We start from the raw sequence: 20,783 nt of genomic DNA on the forward strand, positions 1-20,783 counted from the left end.
ATAATGTTATGGCGCAGTCGTCGTGGTCTGGGAACACTTCGTTTCCGTGCGATAACTTTAGTTGTGGTTGACGAATTGTTCTGAAATGCTGATATGATTTTACCAACAACTAAGAAGATTCCTATTTAATTTGGACTTTGTTGCCCCTGCCGCTTTAGAAAAAGATGCCAAAAAGGGTAAAAATACGTGTTTTATTAAAACCCATGTAGATTGTTTTTTTTCTATTTTTTTTTTTCATTCCATTTTAATGTGTTCTTTATTTAATTCGGGTAAACGAATGTATAGCAGATTGTATGTATTTTGGACCGTTTTAAAGTTATAGGGGGTCAAAGTTGGACAACGCCTAAAAATATTTTCATAACTTTTTTTCTCGAAATTTTGTATTTCCTTGGATTCCTCATTAATAATCCTGCCTGCATCTTTCAATCAGATTTCGGATATCTCTTACGGTTTTCGGGGTAAAAAAGGCCACACCAGAATAAATCTTTTTTTTTTGTTTTTGGTCCTAGTTGAAGAAAAAAATTCAAATAAATATTTTTGCAATATTTGTACAATTTATTATATCTTATAGCTAAAATAATTGTCAAGAGGTAATTAAGAGGATCATAAAATAAAAAATACGTTGATTTTACAATATTTCACTAGCGAATGTGCAAGCGCGTGTCTACACACTTCAAAATACTTTGATGCAGACACGCTGATCCCGATTTCATCAGGACATCATTGCAGATGAACAGACAGGAGTGCGCGCAAGGGGGGTTGGTGGATTTCCTTTTCCTGTTTTCAACATTTCTTTCATTATATTTCATCAGATTCGCTAAAATCGTATTTTGTTTTATTCATTGCATCCACAGTCGTATTAATTTAATCTAGCATCGTAACTTCTTAATACTTTTTATTGTTTTTAAAACTGACGTTAAAAGAGCTTTTACGTCGCAAAACAGAACTTTACTTTGGAAACGTCAAAAATGCGCTTAGTGACATTTTTGTTTGTTTGTTGGGGTTTAACGTCCGAGCTGCAATATTTCAGCTATATTCAGACGATGAACATGAAATTGATGATAAAATGAACATGAAATGATGATGAAATGAAAAAGGGATGGGACACAAGGGTCGACAAATTTTTGTTAGACACGGTTTTATATATATGAAATGATAAAACCATACAGGAGGATGAATACATTTTTAAGTATTTGAAGAAATCGACTCAACACCATTTTCCTTTTTGAACAATTCGTTCTAATTATGCATGGTGTACGGGTGAATAAATAAAATATACAAATTTTAGATGTTGTGACATTTTGTTTAGACACAGACAAAATGCCGTGCTAAGATAAATGTTTAACCAAGTACCATTATTTTTAGAATATACAATCCTTATCATATATACATTTAAAACTCAAAATTTCAAAGCTAACAAAAAAAAGCTTTAAATTTGATAAAGACCGGGTAGCACGCTACGCGTAGAAAACGCCGGGAAAAAGACAACGTGACATCACAATATACGTGCGTTTTTATCTACTATTACATAATAAAACTCATTATTTTTTTTAGAATAAACATGATATTCTGAATATCTATACAGTCCTTTAAGCATAAATATACTTTGGTAAAAATACTATTCGTTGTTATATTTTACAACCGTAAGCAAGAAAGTAGCCAATGGCCAACGTCGAAAAAAGATTTGTGACATAATTTAAATACGGAAAAAAAGGCTTTTAACAGAAAAACTGATTGAACATTTTATATATTTTTTCATTGGGGTTATGTAATAAAGTGTCAACATAGTTAATAAAAGTCCCAATTAAAAAAGCTGTTAACTTAGATATATTGGTGAAATGGGAAGCAAGCATTTCTTAATGTTACCCGTCCACATATGAAAATGGACGTTCTTGTGTTCGAATAGTGCTTTCCCTCCACAATTAATGGCACCTTTCAAAGATTAATGATTATAATCCTAAAACAACAACCATTTTCGAATATTTTAATATCCATATTGCCTTTGATAACTCCACATTCTAATAGCAACATTTAAGTTTTCGTAACTAGCCCCGGTTCAGTCGAATGTGACACCAACAATGTACGCAACGTCATTGTATTACTTCGAAAAATACAGGACGTACCACGTGAAGTTTATTATCATGGTGAACTGAAAGCGCTCAGTGGTCAATAGAGTTTCTAAAAATCCAACTGCTCCCCAAAACAGTTCCACGAGGATTAGTGTAAGGTTTTAACATGACTGTCCCCATTTTAAATCCCACTTTTAGCAATGTGGAGATTCTGTTAAAAGTATTGGTGGATCCTTGTGGGTCTCTCATCTCTACGATTGGTTAAAAACCTATACGTTTCCCACGTTTACCAGTAGCTTCCGGTCGGCTTGATAAAAACATGGTTGACATTGAGGGGAAATTTAATAACAGGTTGGAAAAGAAAAGGGTCCTACGATAGCTTATATTTCGTAGAAAATATGCAAAAACAATAACATCCCTTATGGAATATATGAGTTATTATGAAAAATAAGAAATACGAATAAAATAGTTAATCAACAGCCTGGAATTGACAGTGAAACAAGATATTAAATCAATGAGAACGAACTCAGTTTCAACCCTTACACAAACATCTCCTTCATAACTCTCAATACAATAATTAAAACAATATAACATTACTAAAAAAACATTTCACTTTTAATACACTTTATTTTACAATTGTTTGACACTTTTACACTTCTTTTTTAATTTCAAATAATGTTATTTTGGTGTCTAAAATATGACCTCGGGGCAATGGAGGAGACAAGACTGTCCATATTTTATTTAGAGATAAAACTGTTTAACGTGTTAGAAGTGATCAAAGTAAATTTATTTTGATGTTTGTCATTACACAATATACTCTTTTTAAAAACATAATAGAGAATATATCTACGTAATCAACACTTGTTTGTTCTGTAAGAAATTTTAAATATTTCGAAATTTTCGAAAAAAAATAAACTGGTAGATCAAATTTCTCATAACTTTGTATAAAGAAAACTTAACAGACATTCTTTCAGATTTCAAAACGAAATTTTTGTCACCAAACCTTTTTTCTTGCAATATTAATAAAACTAAAATTCCATATACATTTTAATAGGGCATTTTCCCGTCAATAATCTTCTTTTGAAAGAATTTTTTCCGCCAAATTTTCTCCCCTTGAAACAGGCTCACTTAATTTTTATATTTTAATTTTTATGTCAAAAATTTAATTGAAATAATTTGAATATATTATTTTTACATCATTTCGAAAACTATTAGTATATAGAAAATATATATGATAACAGAAAGAATGTGCATGATCTACCATAAATATAATTATAGGGACACAGCGTCGGCGATGTCCTACATTATTATGTACATTCTTTGTCAAAAATGAATGGCTCAAAATATTTTTGTCGGAAGTGACATCAGTAATTAGGATGTGATTGTATAAACTTTTAACGCAGACGTACAGCGTACGTTATAAGAGGAGGAGGTCTCGCAGTTTCCCTTAGGCCGAGACTTCAGCGATATATCAATATTATATGTAGCGGTTAATTATCAACAAAGTCAAATGTTGTTTGAGTTCAAAGAGCTCCGTTCCTCAGAGGCATAGTCCGTATTAATATATCTTCATATTTAACATCCAAATAAGTAGTTGGGCCATCAGCAGGAATGATCAAATTATTTCAATTACCTACGAGGTAGTAGCACACTGCATTTCGAGTCTGTGATGCTTACGGCAGCGAACGTTATAACATACAACGATAATGAGGCATAATGGATACAGGAATACTAATTAGAAAAGTAACTGAAAGAAATAACTACAATAATTTCATTGAAAGTTTTGTTTAAGGCTTTACTAAGAGGTATCGCCTGTTCAGACCAAAAATGACATAACTTATGCGATGCAATACAATATGTATATGCAACAACAACAAAAAAATGTTACGATTTTAACACGTTGGGTTAAACAATGAAATTAACTTCACAAAACGCAACATGGCAAACATTTATAATCAATGTTTGTAATCGTTACATGATATTTAAGGAATATCTGTTATATTTGTTCAGTCTTTGATCGATTGATTGTTGCACCGGTTTAACGCCCAAGCAGCAATATCTTAGGCCCCGTGCAGGTCCGGGTGTTAAAAGAATAGGCCTGCAGCAGCGCTAAGCTTGTCGTAAAAGGCGACTAAATAGTGCTCAGAAACCTAGCCGGGGGCTAGGCGCTCTGCCCACAGAGCTTGTTTGTTTGTTTGTTGGGGTTTAACGTCCGAGCAGCAATATTTCAGCTATATTCAGACGATGAACATGAAATTGATGATAAAATGAACATGAAATGATGATGAAATGAAACAGCAAACTGCAAAACAGAGTTTTAAGATTAATGGTATTGGTAACCGAAATAAATTATTCGTCACTTGAACTTGAGTATCTCAGTTAATTACTAATTAACAAATAATATCGGGAAGCAAGTGCATAAACCTGTGTTTTGAAGAAAATATATTTCCCAGATGCTGTACTTTGTTAAGTTGTTGAACTCAGTGCTATTGTTTGTTTTTTTTTTTTGTTTATTATTATTTTTTGTTTTTGTTTTTTTGTAATTCAAGTCTTAGATGTAATCTACCGACCTCGTTTCTTATTTCGAGTAATACATGAAAGTTACTCAGCTGTACGATTTAGCATAAATTATATCTAGGTACTTAAACAGGTGCTTCTTAATTTCTATCTTTGGAGCAGGCATCAGTAGTCACATGGCAGTCTAATGTTTGATCATCTCGAAAAGCAAATATGTAGAAAGGGTGAAAAATGGTGCGATTGTTCATCGAAATCTATATTGTGTGTCAGTACCTGCAATATCTTGGAAATATTGACGTCAAAATCTCCTACACATTAGAAACATATTTTATGTTAATAAAACAATAAATTATTGATCCCTTCAACATAAAAATGATGAGTTCGTCGGGTAGACGACACTGATCAAAGGTTTCGACTTGAAACCTTTTTTATTACATGTAGGTCTTCATTGTCTAATAAAAAAGTCTTTTGGTTCAAACTGGGAAAAGCTAACATCTATAAATCATTAGGTTCGCCATGTAACATGAACATCATAAAAAAAAGTTGATATTTTATGTCATTCAGGAAGTTGACTGATTGATTGTTGGGGTCAATAAACGTTGAAACACAGATGGATGAAAATAAAAACCACCGCACTTTTCGTGAAGTTGGGGCATGGGTTTTTCATTTCTGTCGAAGTCTAACGGTAGGACAAAATTAGATTTGTTTGTTTTGTTTGTTGGGGTTTAACGTCCGAGCAGCAATATTTCAGCTATACTCAGGCGATGAACAAGAAAGGGATGTTAAAATGAACATGAAATGATGATGATGAAATGAAAAAAGGGATGGGACACCAGGATAATAGGGTCGATAAATTTTGATTGCCACAAGATAAAAGGGAGAGATGGGTAAGGTCGGGCAATTTAGCCCCCTGTGGCGGAGCGCAAAGGTTTCTACTCCTATCGAACACCACAGCAGGGTTCTTAAACGTGCGAGGAACGTGTCAGGAAGTTCACAAAGTCTGTGAAAAAATAATTATTAAAAACAATACTCTCATGGCTGAAATTTTCACCAGTAAGCAACCGTTTAAAAGGAAAAGCTCTTAAGTCTGTTTCTGAAAACCAGGCATGGGTGATTAAACTCTATAAATACATTTGTTGGTCCTAAAGACAAATCTTCCTATGTTCACGTCTTTGGAGACCCGTGCAGGTCCGGATGTCAAAAGGATAGGCCTGCAGCAGCGCTAAGCTTGTCGTAAAAGGCGACTAAATAGGGCCCAGAAACCTAGTCGGGGCTAGGGCGCTCTGCCCACAGAGCAACTGGGTTGTGTGCCCCAGGTGGTGGAATGGGGTACCCCTGGCGTGTTACATGCTGGGGTTGTCAGGCTACAATGCGAAAAACCTGACCGCAAACCATAGTGGTGCACCGTGTTGGGAAAGAAGCCAGGTTCTTCGCACGTTAAATAACCCTGCTGTGGTATTTTCCAGGAGTAGGAACCATAGGGCTCCACTACAGGAGGCAATCAAAATTTGTCGACCCCATAGTCCTTGTGTCCCGTCCCATTTTCATTTCATCATCATTTCATGTTCATTTTATTATCCACTTCATGTTAATCGCCTGAATATAGCTGAAATATTGCTGTTCGGGTGTTAAACCCCAACAAACAAACTCGTCCTTGGATCTACTACTTTTCGTGAAATGTTTTGACTGGTTATAGTGTAAAAAAATTCTGGCGGAAAAAATTCCGTACTTTTTTCAGTAATAGAACATAACCAAAATCTAAGTGTTAATATCTACAGTGGGCAACTGTCATTTTCACTTTTATTTTTGGATACCGTTTCTATGAGGTCTACTGAAGGATTTTGGGATCCCTTATATATCTTTACATACTTTTTGACTGGTGATAGTGGTAAATTTCCCCCTGTACCTTTTCTGTAGCAGAACATAACCAAATTTTAAGTGTGAATATCTCCAGTGGACTACTTTTATTTACATTTATATTTTCTAATACAGTTTCTATGAGGCCTCAGTAGGATGTGCAATAAAGCATATTTGGGATTAAAAATGCATGATTCACTCATTATTAGCGTCTGCCTGGTTTTTTGGGCATAGCTCTACTAAATCCTTACATCTGTTAAAAATGTATTTGGTTTTCTTTTCAGTTGAAGAATCAAAAGCGGCAGTACAACTATTAAAGTCAATGCAATAATTTGAAATATTAAACGCTGGTTTTAAAACAAAAATAGCCCCGTGCAGGTCCGGGTGTTAAAAGAATAGGCCTGCAGCAGCGCTAAGCTTGTCGTATAAGGCGACTTAATAGTGCTCAGAAACCTAGCCGGGGGCTAGGCGCTCTGCCCACAGAGCAACTGGGATGTGTGCCCCAGGTGGTGGAATGGGGTATCCCTGGCGTGTTACATGCTGGGGTTGTAAGGCTATAATACGGAAAACCTGACCGCAAACCAGTGGTGCACCGTGTTGGGAAAGATGCCACGTTCCTCGCACGTTAAAGAACCCTGCTGTGGTATTCGATAGGAGTAGGAACCTTTGCGCTCCGCCACAGGAGGCTAAATTGCCCGACCTTACCCATCCCCCCTTTTTCCAGTGGCAATCAAAATTTGTCGACCCTATTATCCTTGTGACCCATCCTTTCTTTTTTTCATTTCATGTTCATTTTATCATCCATTTCATGTTCATTGTCTGAATATAGCTGAAATATTGCTGCTCGGACGTTAAACCCCAACAAACAAGCAAACAATAAAACAAAAATACCCCTTCTATTAATATTGGTTAATATTGCAATTTCTGACAGGCTGTACACGTGTTACAAGGAGCACTAGAATTAAATGCATTGGAAGATCTAATGATGAAATCTAAAGATGAAATGAACAAAGGGATGGGACACAAGGATAATGGGGTCGACAAATATTTAATGCCACTGAAAATAGGGAGAGATGGGTAGGATCAGGCAATTTAGCCTCCTGCGGCGGATCTCTATGGTTCTTACTCCAGAAGAATACCACAGAAGGGTTCTTTAACGTGCAAGGAACGTGGCATCTTTCCCAACACGTTGCACCACTATGGATTGCGGTCAGATTTTCCGTATTATGGCCAGACGAAGCCAGGGTTACCCCATTCCATTACCTGGGGCACACAACCCAGTTGCTCCGTGGGCAGAGCGCCCTAGCTCCAGGCTAGAGTTTTGTGCACTATTAAGTCGCCTTTTACCACAAGCTTAGCGCTGCTGCTGGCCTATTCTTTTGATGGCTGGACCCGCACGGGCCCTTAATTCAAAAATATAATTATATACCAGAAGTATTCAAAACCAAACTGATAGTAAATAGCATATTTTATATAAGCTATCGATAGATGAAAGATTTGACTTCTTAATCAAAAAATGTATGACCTATATTTACTTCTACTTGATTTACTTGTATACAGCTAATGCAGCTATGGTAGTCAAACATCTCGACACTCACTTACGTATGTCATTAGGTAGAAAAAGAGACGAAGGTTTCCGGCCAAAATATGGCATATGTTTTTTTTTTTAAATCGTTTCCGACTTTCATCTGTACTTTTATTACCGCGGGCCCCGTGCAGATCCGGGTGTCTAAAGAATAGGCCTGCAGCAGCGCTAAGCTTGTCGTAAAAGGCGACTAAATAGTGCTCAGAAACCTAGCCGGGGGCTAGTCGCTCTGCCCACAGAGCAACTGGGATGTGTGCTCCAGGTGGTGGAATGGGGTACCCCTGGCGTGTTACATGCTGGGGTTGTCAGGCTATAATACGGAAAACCTGACCGCAAACCATAGTGGTGCACCGTGTTGGGAAAGATGCCACGTTCCTCGCACGTTGAAGAACCCTGCTGTGGTATTCGACAGGAGTAGGAACCTTTGCGCTCCGCCACAGGAGACTAAATTGCCCGACCTTACCCACTTCCCCTTGTTCCAGTGGCAATCAAAATTTGTCGACCCTATTATCCTTGTGACCCATCCTTTTTTTTTTGATTTCATGTTCATTTTATCATCCATTTCATGTTCATTGTCTGAATATAGCTGAAATATTGCTGCTCGGACGTTAAACCCCAACAAACAAACAAACATTATTACCGCGGTGCCAGATTATACTTTTCACACTATCTTTTACTTTGGGGCGTATTTACATTTTGATTGTAATGATTTTTTTAAGATGCTTGTTCACCAAATATTACTACTGGTTAATGGGCTGACTATAATCGTGATGATGTTGACCATAACCAGGGTACCTGATGATATCTTAAGTTTAGGTATTTTTAAATATTAAGTATTCAATATATTCTGTGACAGTATTTTTATTTTAGTATTTTTTTGCTTGCATTATTGTCTTGAAACATTTTAAAAACCACTGAAGTTCTTGTAGCCTAACTTGAGAGTAAGAAATGGGTAGTTGATTTCGATTTTTACTAAGCCTGTATATGATTGTAACGCAACAAAGGAAAAACGTAAGACATAAGGAATACAGATTGATAAGGATCATCATAAGATGTGTTAGATTAATTGATTGGTGTTTAACGCCCAAGGAATGATATGTAAGCTACGAACATGAAATGGACGATAAAATGAAAAATGGGATGGGACACAACGAGAATAAGGGTCGACAAGTTTCGATTGCCAGTGGAAATGGGGAGATTTGGTAGAGTCGGGCTATTTAGTCTCCTGTAGCAAAGCCGAGGCCCCTTCTCCTGTCGAATACCACAGCAGTGTTCTTAACCCGCAAGGAACGTGGCATTTTCCGAACACGGTGCACCATTATGATTTGCGGTTCGGTTTTCCTTATAATAACCTGGCGAGCCCAGCATGTAGCATGCCAGAGATACCCCATTCCACTACCTTGGATACACATCCCAGTTGCTACGTTGGCGGAATGCCTTAGCCCCCGTCAGGGTTCTGAGCGCTATTTAGTCGTCTTTTATGATATGCTTAGCGCTGCTGCAGGACAATTATTTTTTACGCATCCACCTGCACGGGGCTTTTTGTGTTAGATCGATAGTTCATACACGGAAACAGTCAAAGGCCTAAACTTCAATCAAATATAAAAATAATAAATAGTACCTCAGCACCGCATTATTGTTAAATTACCAAAAATCCTTAATAGAAGCAATTGGTGTATATTTACATAAAAGATGAATTTTATAGCGGACAATTTTTAAGTTTTGTAACTGCATCGTTAGCGTTGGTCTTTCTATGCAAGTACAAAGTTTGTTTGTTTGTTTGTTGGGGTTTAACGTCCGAGCAGCAATATTTCAGCTATATTCAGACGATGAACATGAAATTGATGATAAAATGAACATGAAATGATGATGAAATTTAAAAGGGATGGGACACAAGGACAATGGGGTCGACAAATTTTGATTCCCACTGGGAATAAGGAGAGGTGGGTAGGGTCGGGCAATTTAGCCCCCTGTGGCGGAGCTCTATGGTTCCTACTCCGGGAGAATACCACAGTAGGGTTCTTTAACGTGCGAGGAAGGTGGCATCTTTCCCAACACAGTGCACCACTATGGTTTGCGGTGAGGTTTTCCGTATTATAGCCTGACAACCCCAACATGTAACACGCCAGGGGTACCCCATTCCACCACCTGGAGCACACATCCCAGTTGCTCTGTGTGCAGAGCGCCCTAGCCCCCGGTTAGGGTTCTGAGCACTATTTAGTCGCCTTTTACGACAAGCTTAGCGCTGCTGCAGGCCTATCCTTTTGACACCCGGACCTGCACGGGGGCGCAAGTACAAAGGAATTAATCTGTAGTTTTATGCCATTTAATACAACAAATCTGATCACATTCACATACGCCAATACCGCTTGTAACCTCATCCTTTCACAAAATGCAACCATTGTACTATGCTCTAAAACAGTCTATTTGAGATGTTTATTAGATTAAATCTCGCCATTTGATTTATATGGTTAGGCTTCTATTTAAGTTCAAAGTGTCTGTCTAGCTAAACTGAGTTGTGAACCTAATGAATGAGCTAATTCGTGGTTACTTTTACTATTTTGTAAATCTAAATCGTTTTTGTATCCATAACTGTCATTTGTATTATTTAAATTCAGTTTTTATTTAATCGTTTGTTATTTGTTCCACTTAGTTTTTATGCAATTTCTTCGAGTTATCCATCTAGTCTGACATACCCGTACATCTGATAATTTGTACTTCCGCATGATTTACTAAGAGCACCTGGTTCCATGCTCCAAGTTTTTAGTGGAGTTCCAGTTGCTCATTTGCTTTTGTTACTTGGTATGTATTATTCTGATTATTTTGGTCTTTTGTTATGTTTGATGTTTTTCAAATTTGGTCATTGTCCCTGGATTGCATTTCTTTGGATTTCCGCTAAAATCTTGATTCCCTCGATTATCCGTAAGAGAAAATATATCCGTTTATGGACAATTCTCCAATTTTGTTCTATAGAGATATTGTAAAGAAAACGTCCATCTTAAATGTTATACTCCTATGATTAATAAGCGTTTGACAATATAAAGGATAATATTTTATCAAAGCCCATTCAATGGTTGAATATGTATTTCGACATGCTAAACCTGGATAGTTATATTCGAAGGCATCAGATAATACGTATGTTCCTTCATGCACATTTAGATTTGATTCCAAAATTTCAGTCTCATCAAAATTCCATGAGCTGTTTAGGAGGAGTTGTGTTTAAAAGATACGTGAATTATTGAAATTGTCATTCTAATCACTATTTCAGACAATATTTCTAAACTATTGCTTTATCTGCACCCAATTGTGACGAAATTATGATACATAATTACACAATTTATATTACGAATAAAACAATGCAGAAATCCATAGATATAAAAGGAATAAAATAAATCACCCATTATCCGTTTTGTAATTGCACGAGTACCTCTTGGGAATCAGAATAATTAGATGGCGTTGTGATCTGAATTATTTATATCATCAGTCCAATACACGGTTGTCGTACTTGATCCATGTAATGTTCGCAATTCAAAATAAACAGTCCCAAGACGGCGCTGTTGACCGTGAAAATATTGGGTATTTGGTACTGGCAGATTATAAAAATGTCTGGATTATATTTTCCTCTTGTTGCTTGATCGAAGACTCATTTGGGCTATTAACATTTTGAGGACTTCAAATAGATATTTAGTTCGTCTGTAGTCTCGACAATTAGCAATCCACAGAGATTTTGGTTAACTAATCACTTCCATAAAAGTCAGTGTTTTCTTTATTACCCTTAATTACCAGAATGGATTCAGAAATATATCTCTTACTATAAGGTTTAAAGACTAAGTAACAAATGGAAACATGTCCGAATATTTTAAACACCTACTGAAGCAAAAAGGATCTCTTCGGTCGAAGCTATTCTTACTATCCTCACTAATATTTATCATCAAAAGTTGTGAAAATGAATGTTGGTTATCATTTAGTGCTGAATGGGTTTCAAAGAGAACCAAAATTAAAAAAAAAGGAACAGAAATATTGTTATTCAATCTACAAATATTACAATACGACAGAGAGAAAACGACCAACTTTCTTAGAATATTAAAACCGGGTCTATAATCATTGATTGATGAGCGTTTTTATTCTCAAGCGGGGAAACACGCATAGCTTATATCAATAAAAGTGAATGCCTTTGGGCATAACTATGAATATACAAACTCTTGCCAAAATCGTCAACATAGCCTCTTTTTAAATTTGTTTATTTAGCTTTAATATCACTCAGTTTAATCAAGCATGAACTACTCTGTATGTTGTGTGTTCAAACACTTGAAGATACATTTTATAGTAAAAAGGCTTAGACTTAAATATTGCGAAAAAAAAAAACAAAAAAAACCAACAACATCGACACGTGATTGAGGGATTCGTCATTTCAATGATTATTTCATGGTTCCCTTCGCTAAATTTGAGTTTAGTTAATGTCAAATTAAAAGACGATATCCATATTTAAATTTTCTTTCAATTGAAGCGCCCAAATCCATTTATTTACATACCTTTTAACATCATTATAATGGACTATATTAACAATATGAACAATTGGACAATCTTTTCAGCAAAACATTTTATTCAATAATGTTCACTTCCTAAAATAACAGAAGAGTAGTTTATAATTTTGTTGAAGACTCTTACAAGGCTTTTTTTAGCAATATAAATGGCAAAGTATTTCGTAATATCAAGACAAAATAATTTTGTGGTTCATTTGTATTTAATTTCTAATTAATCATGAGTATATCTAAGAATTGAGAATTTGTTTGCTGATTATATTTTCCACCGTACGAATTAATGTAAATAAAGGCTTCTAAAACAATATCATTGACACGGAATAGGCTGATTAATGCATTAAACTTAGAACAATATGTCATAAAGAGACAACTAACATACCAACGGGAAGGTATACATATCGATAAAAAAAACGTTTATTGCCAAATTGTCATGTGTTTTAAACTAAACAATAAAATAAATCAATTTTCTTTTGCAGTATGAAACCATATGATGACTTTAACACTTTCAATCATTCAAAAAAATCCAGCAATCTGGATGGTGTCACTCATTTTGTCTCAAAGATATCAAGTATTTATTCTATATAATTGTTGAATTTTTTGTTCTTTAGCCTTTTTACACATCTTTTTATTTTTACAAATAACAAAAATTATTCAATACAAACCAATTATATCTTAAAACTTTACTACTCAAACACTTTGGTCTAAAGATTTTTATAACACAAATGAACGAATTAACATAACAGACAATTGTACTTACCAATTACTGAGCTTAAAAAAAGTCTTTCCAGTAAAGGAAACCAAAGAATTCCAAAATCTAAAGATGATAACTTCATGTCTTTTGTAGAATCGTTTAAGTTTGAGTAACTGATTATAAAACCATAGTTATAAAACGACAATATAAGTTCTGATCAAACAGATCAGGCCGCCTCGGCCATCACAATTCAACTATTGACTTCATTCTATTTACATCACCAGTGTAAATCTTTCCAATATTCTCACAACCAATTTATTTTAATTGGTATATTTTAATCACAACATTTGTATCAGCATTATAGCAGTAACTGTACAATTGAATTTTTTATATCCAATTGATGACAAAGTCATACTTTATATATGTATTGGCTGCTTGTAAAGTAACACTGATCTCAGTTTAATCAATTCATTGTAGTATTGAATTATGTAAAACCTATTTCATGCATTTGTAGAAGTATTCAGATATTAATGATTATTTCATTATCATTAACAGTAAAAAATATATGTTCAAATAGCATTCTAATTATGATTTTCGGTTATAAGAGAACACCATCTAAGTTGATCAAAGTTTTAGTCAGAAATTACACGAATTTTTAAAACAGTTCAAATTTGTTTTATCTTAACAGCAGCTCGATCTCAACTTTATTTGTTTAAAGGGTATATTTTATTTTTTAAAGAATGTTTTATAAGTCTTAACAAATCTCTACAATTTTTTTTCATTATCTACACAATGTTTTTTGTCGTTCACTTTTTATACCAATATCAATCTTGTTTTTATATATCCTGCAAATAAAGGATTTTCAGTACAAACAAGACAAACAGTTCTATATATTAACTTGAAATATTAAAATCTATTAAAAAAAACAACACAGAAAAAAAACGTAAGTAATAATAAATTCCCAATAAAACCACAGTCAGTTTGATCCAAACCCGCTGACAATTTCATTAGTTAAAAAGCTTAAAATTTTAGCAACATTTCAAATACTGAAGGGCAAAATAAACATCAGTACGGAATTCTAATTCAAATTGGCCTAGACGCCATTAAAACAAATCAATAACACAGAAACCACCAAGGCTTGTTGGCAAGGTTTCATCCTTGGGTCCGTACTTTTCAATATTTTCATAAGCGATTACTTTTTCTTTTTTAACAATTTGTATCTTTTCAACCATACATCGAGAATCTTTACACCTTAGAAGGCAGTAAAGCTCTTGTATCATGGTTTTCATTGAATGCAAGCTAACCAAAATGGCACAAAACTGCTTTCAAAAACAGACTACTTGCTTCAATATTGAAAACCATAAAAATCATAAAAAATAATAAAAATGAAACGTATTTGTATCATGTAAGAAACATTCATTGAAATGTTTTGTTTCTTATTTCGTGCTTTTGTAGAAATAGTAGATCATAAGACAGACAGACAGACGGGCGGCAAAACAAATAGACACCATGACTATAATACGTAGCAGCATACAAAATAAATAAATGCGCTGTAAAATTTCTTGTGATGTCGCTTATGTCATTCTTGTACGACATTCGATTCTATTCAAAATGGCTTTGATGCAGGCTTTCTTCGAAGATGCCAACAAGGTTCGAAAATCACGATTTTTCCCGATAGACATATTGTAGATGACGATGAGATTTGGCAAAAATACAGGATGACTAGACACTGTGTAATAAATGTATTTGACATGTTAACGGAGGGTATTTCCCATGACACACCGAAGTCGCGGTATAAGATAAGGCATTTATTTCAATTTGGTATTATGTTGAAGAATCATTTCAGCGAGTTACAGGTGACATTTATAGTTTAGCCATCCTATAGATTAAGATCATTTAACAAGAAACTGACACGTTTGTTCAATTCCTAACTTGATGCAGAAAGTTCAAGAAAAGTTCATAGATACCGTTAGATTCCGATTTGTCCCTGCATGTATTTATTGACCTTTGACACATATAAAAGCTTCGTAAGGGGTTTCAAGGCCTAAATGTTAAGGTTTTTGTGGCAGCAAAGAAAGATTTATAATCCTTGTGGTAAATTATCCCAGATTAGCTATTGAACTTTATGAAGCATAACAAACAAGCTGGTTACTTTCTTGGATATCATACTTCCCCACTGAAACAGTTTCTTCCAACACCCATAATATTTCACAAGAAGGGAAAAATGTGAAGACATGTTCATTTGATAAAAATGTAGAGAGCTAATGCTTCATAAGTTAGATAGGTTCGAAAGTGCATGTAAAACAATTTTGGTAAATATAAATATATAAATTATTTATGACGTTTTCTGGCCTTTCAATTTCAATTTCTTTCTAAATAATTACTATAATAGACAACTGTCACACACACCCCCTTTTAATGCAGAGGGCATCGTTAATATACATAAATAATCGCATATATTTGATCATCATTATATTACAATGGGTAATTTGTTTGGCAATATCCAGAAAAGGGTATATTTTTGTGGCTTCTCAATAGTATTTATAGTTATCTTTTGCATTGGTATGTAAAATTAATGTATGCTTGACATCAGTTAATACCCGCAAACAGGTCACATTATTCATAAACCTTATTTACATATCGGTATAGTCAGGTTAATAAAAAATAAAAACCGAACAGTTCCAAGTGGTTACGAGAATTTTTCAAGACAATTGTTTTATTCAATCTTATTAAATTTGATGATACAACTGTAAAAAATTAATTTGCATACTCTACACATACGCAATTCTCAAGGCGTTAACGGAAATATTTGTAAATATCGTGTGTCCCTAATCCATTGAATAAACGGCCCGTATACTAAAATCGTGTCCAACTGCCGTCATTTTCGTGAGAAAGATGCAATTTTTCTTTTGTATTTATTCTGTTCCGCTTTGTTGTACGTCAAGTTAACTTTACGTCTGCTCTGAGAATACACTACCTGGCGATTTTCGAGATGTTGGACAAAAAGCTTCAGTGTGTCTGTATCGACCTTAATCTCAAACTCTTTGGGTAGACGAGATGAACAGTCGTCATATCTTGAACAATTTAATAATATGGCATCATCAATAAAGGGATAGTGGAGACTGCCAATATGCTTTCCTTTTATTAAAATTATGGATAAAGTCTATTACATAGGAGTGTTGGAATAAAGCTGCAAAACTAAATGCACCCATACGGATGCCTTCAACTAATTCCCCAAACTGTACATATATATTGTTTATATATACGTTTTCAAGATTTATAAACATATGTTGTTGGACGGAGAATTATATTTCACTCAGTAAAATTTCTTGAACTTGTTGTAAATGTAATACTTCAACAACTTAAACAGACAGGATATAAAATGCAAAGAAGTTGTTTTCAACAATGAACTCTAGACTTTAATATTATTTCTAGAGGAGCGACTTCGTTACAACGCAATAAAAAAAAAAAAAAAAAAAAAAAACGCCTTTTCATTTTCGGCAGTTTGTGATTTAAATGTCTATCAATAATAAAATCGTACCAATATGATTGAAAATAGTCTACAATATTTTTTTTTTTTTTGGTTTCCAAAATATTATAATGCAAAGCTAAAATGCCACATTGCTGAAGTAATATTTAACACATAAGGGTAACGTTTTATGTGTGTATTTTTACGTTATTGCTTTAAAACGTTACTGACTCTTGGGATGTATATTAACAGCTTTGATATGTCAATATTACATAACCACAACCGAAACACGTTCTCTCGCAGAACAAAGTCTATATCACCGTCTTAAAACGCAAGTTGGTACCAAATATGTTCCCAAAGTAACAAAAAATTAATTAAAAAAAAATTATTTAAATTTTAATACTGTTACATAGATACACAATTTTGATCAAAGATTCTTTGTACTTTTCACAATCCCCATCTGATTAATGCCACTTCTTCTACAGCAAGTTTAATGTTAAGATAAATGTATGTACCTTACAAAGGATTGCACTGGGCCGAACAAGCAGTGAAACATTTCCTTTGTGGACACTTATGATTGATTTTGATTGAGTGTTGGTGTTTAACGCCCAAGCAACACTATTTCAGTTGCATCCAGGCGATGAACATGAAATGGATGATAAAATGGACATAAAATGGACATGAAATGGAATAGAACACAAGGATTACATGTTGACGAATTTTGATTGCCACTGGAAATAGTAAGAAGTGGGTAGGATCGGGCAATTTAGCCTCCTGTGGCGGAGCTCAAAGGTTCCTACTCCTAATGAATCCTGAAGTAGAGGTCTTTAGCTTGCGAGGAACGTAGCATCTTTCCTAACACGTTGCACAACTATGGTTGCGGTCAGGTTTTTTCGTATTATGGCCTGACGATCAAGCTTTTCCACCACTTGGAGCACACAACCCAGTTGCTCTGTGGGTGGAGCGCCATAGCCTTTGGCCAGGATACTGAGCATTATTTAGTCGTATTCTACCAGGTAAGTAAGTGCTGCAGAGCTTGTGGACACTTATGAAATTTACGTGTCCAGTAAAAGGGATAGAGATCGGAAACCTCAGTTTTGCGTGTACACGACTCTGCATAGGCTATATGAATCAGGGAAAGCTTATCATACTACATTGACTTTCAGCCTGCATTTAATTATTTCGTATACTTTAAAAAATTCTTTGTGTTCATATGCGTGTTCATTTTTTTTTCATAGTGAGTGGCGTCTTTGTAGTAACCAGTTTTATTTTCAAATTTAGTGTTAAACTTTGTTGGTTGCTTAAAGTTGTTGACAGGAATTGTTGCTACGGTTTCATATTTTTACATGACTCTTCAGACAACAATTTTCTTTTATGTACCTTAAGAACAAGTTTGTGATATAAAATCCTCCTAAATATAATTTATGGTACTGCATTTACGTCGAAGCGTAATTAAAAGGCATGATTTGGTGATGTTTTATCATTCGATTCAATGCAAAATTCTCAGGAAGGACACTTAATTTAAATAGTCTAATATTAAAGTACACGAGTCTTAAGTATAGAATGAAAAATGTATTTACACACGTCAGTAAATATTAGAATATAACACATAAAATTTAGAATTCAAATATTTGGATTTCATGTAACCACTAATATACATCCCAGTAAGGGTCATCTGTGAACGAAATTAAGAAACCAAGCGAAATTCTAAGGTAATAGTTCGAGGTTCATACAAAGTACAGAAAAACCAAGGCATTACATAAAACAAAATAAATTAAAAAAATGAATTTAGACCAACAAATCATAATAATACATTCAGTATCTATCATAAAATTGTAGGCAGAGATGCTCAGAATAATAAAGCGCACTTAACCACTCTAGAAACGCCCTCAGAGGAGTAAGTCTTGACCATTCATGAGGTAGACAATAACCTTGACGAAAGATAATGTTTTCTCTATCCCATAAAGATTGATACATAATATTAGTTTAGTTAACAAGTCCATGATGGCGATGTATAACATTCAGTAGGATGAATTTTATTTCGACGTCATTAAATCAAGATCAAAGAACTAGTTTCAAAAGTTTTAATTTATTCGATAAGTCAATAAACGTTCAATACGCTCTAGAATACTGTTGAAACACAGATGGATGAAAATAAAAACCACCGCACTTTTCGTGAAGTTGGGGCATGGGTTTTTCATTTCTGTCGAAGTCTAATGGTAGGACAAAATTAGATTTGTTTGTTTTGTTTGTTGGGGTTTAACGCCCGAGCAGCAATATTTCAGCTATTACTATATTCAGGCGATGAAAATGAAGTGGATGATAAAATGAACATGAAATGATGATGAAATGAAAAAGGGATGGGACACAAGGATAATGGGGGTCGAGAAATTTTTGATTGCCACTTGAAATAGGGAGAGGATGGGTAGCGTCGGGCAATTTAGTATCATGTGGCGGAGCCCTATGGTTCCTACTCCGAGAGAATACCACATCAGGGTTCTTTAACGTGCGAGGAAAGTGGCATCTTTCCCAACACGGTGCACCACTATGGTTTGCGGTCATGTTTTCAGTATTATAGCCTGACAACCCCAGCATGTAACACGCCAGGGATACCCCATTCCACGTCCTGGGGTAGAGTACCCTAGCCCGATGCTAGGGTTCTGAGTACTATTTAGTCGCCTTTTTCGACAAGCTTAGCGCTGGTGCAGGCCTATTCTTTTGACACCCGGACATGCACGGGACACAAAAATTAGAGTAATGCATAAGAGACTGTTTATGAAAAAGCATGAAAAACTAAACCAATAGAATATCAGCGTTTTTTGCTTATTACTATTAATTGTGTTTGGATTTGAATGTTAAAAATGTAAAATATAAACCGGTTTCTTTTGGTGCTTACAGTATAGTATTTTGTACAAAAATAACTAATTGATACTAATATTAGAGAAAATTCACTTTTTTTAACTTGCACAGAATATTTTTTTGTCTATACTAAAAATGCAATTTGTGTGCGAATCGTCTCATGTACATTGTAAATATGAAATTAAGGTCTCGAGTACTATACTATACTATTTAAAATTCATAAGAATTATAACATTTTTTTGACATACTCTCTGAAGTAATTTTAAGTGTGTCTCCTTTAGATAAAAGTCTGTCATTTTGACACAAGATAAAATCTGGTGTAAAAAAAAATGAAGGAGCATGAAATAATACCAAAATGGATAAGTTCTAATTATGCAGTAAAATATTGTACTTTTTTTTTCGCGAAAACTAAGTGCCGCCCTTCTTCGTTTGTTCTTCATTAAATCGTTAGATGAATACTTGCTGTTTTATATATGTAAAGCGACTAGACTGTCGCTTTATACAAAAGAAAGACAATTATACCTATTATATCAATTGTCCATAAGACAGTAACAAATGGAATCAAGATTCTAGCAGAAAACAAAAGAATGTAATAGAGGGACAAAGACCAGACATGGAAAACAAACACAAAATAAAATAAAAATAATATATAAAAAGTCATTACAGCAAATGAGCAATTCGGACTCCACTAAAAACCGGGTGCTATGCGTCTTCCTCTGCTTTTCTAGAAACACCCCCCCCCCCCGAGTTTCTCATAAAAGGGGAAAGGAAAACTATGACACGTTATGTTAAGGACCTTAAACTTATGAGTACTTTATCCAACCTTCTCTTACTAGCTATACATCATATCAAACATCATGGTAAAGGGCAGTTGAAGAATCTCAAAACCTTTGTATTCTTAACAGAGAATAATGGTAAAATAAATACCAACATCCAGGAAAATAAAAGTAGAAACGCTTGAATTTTATTGAGGTTCAGGAACGACAGGAGACAAATCAAATTCAAATATTGAACTGATTAAGAAAGGTCAATACTGTGTGTTACGACCGCTTTTGGCCCCGTGCAGGTCCGGGTGTTAAAAGAATAGGCCTGCAGCAGCGCTACGTTTGTAAAAGGCAACTAAATAATGCTCAGAACTCTAACCGGGGGCTAGGCGCTCTGCCCATAGAGCAACCGGGATGTGTGCCCCAGGTGG

The 20,783-nt window shown here is 34.8% G+C and overlaps 1 protein-coding gene across 3 annotated transcripts in view; it reads right to left on the reverse strand.

Moving 5' to 3' along the window:
* LOC148621812 (neuronal acetylcholine receptor subunit alpha-10-like) overlaps nt 1–20,783 on the reverse strand; it is a 62,570-nt gene that overhangs the window by 24,807 nt on the left and 16,980 nt on the right. Inside the window, exon 1 of one of the 3 annotated variants that reach the window (XM_088576552.1) lies at nt 13,327–13,657. The exons of the other annotated variants lie outside the window; for them this stretch is intronic. Coding sequence (XP_088432678.1) covers nt 13,327–13,402 — 76 coding nt within the window. The 5' untranslated portion in view covers nt 13,403–13,657. Of the gene's footprint in view, nt 1–13,326; nt 13,658–20,783 lie in introns of those variants that run through there. 3 annotated transcript variants of the gene reach the window in all.

The sequence above is a fragment of the Perna viridis genome, chromosome 3 (genome assembly GCF_037379345.1).
Source record: "Perna viridis isolate PV_CMFRI_1.1 ecotype Kerala chromosome 3, ASM3737934v1, whole genome shotgun sequence".
Classification (NCBI taxonomy): domain Eukaryota; kingdom Metazoa; phylum Mollusca; class Bivalvia; order Mytilida; family Mytilidae; genus Perna; species Perna viridis.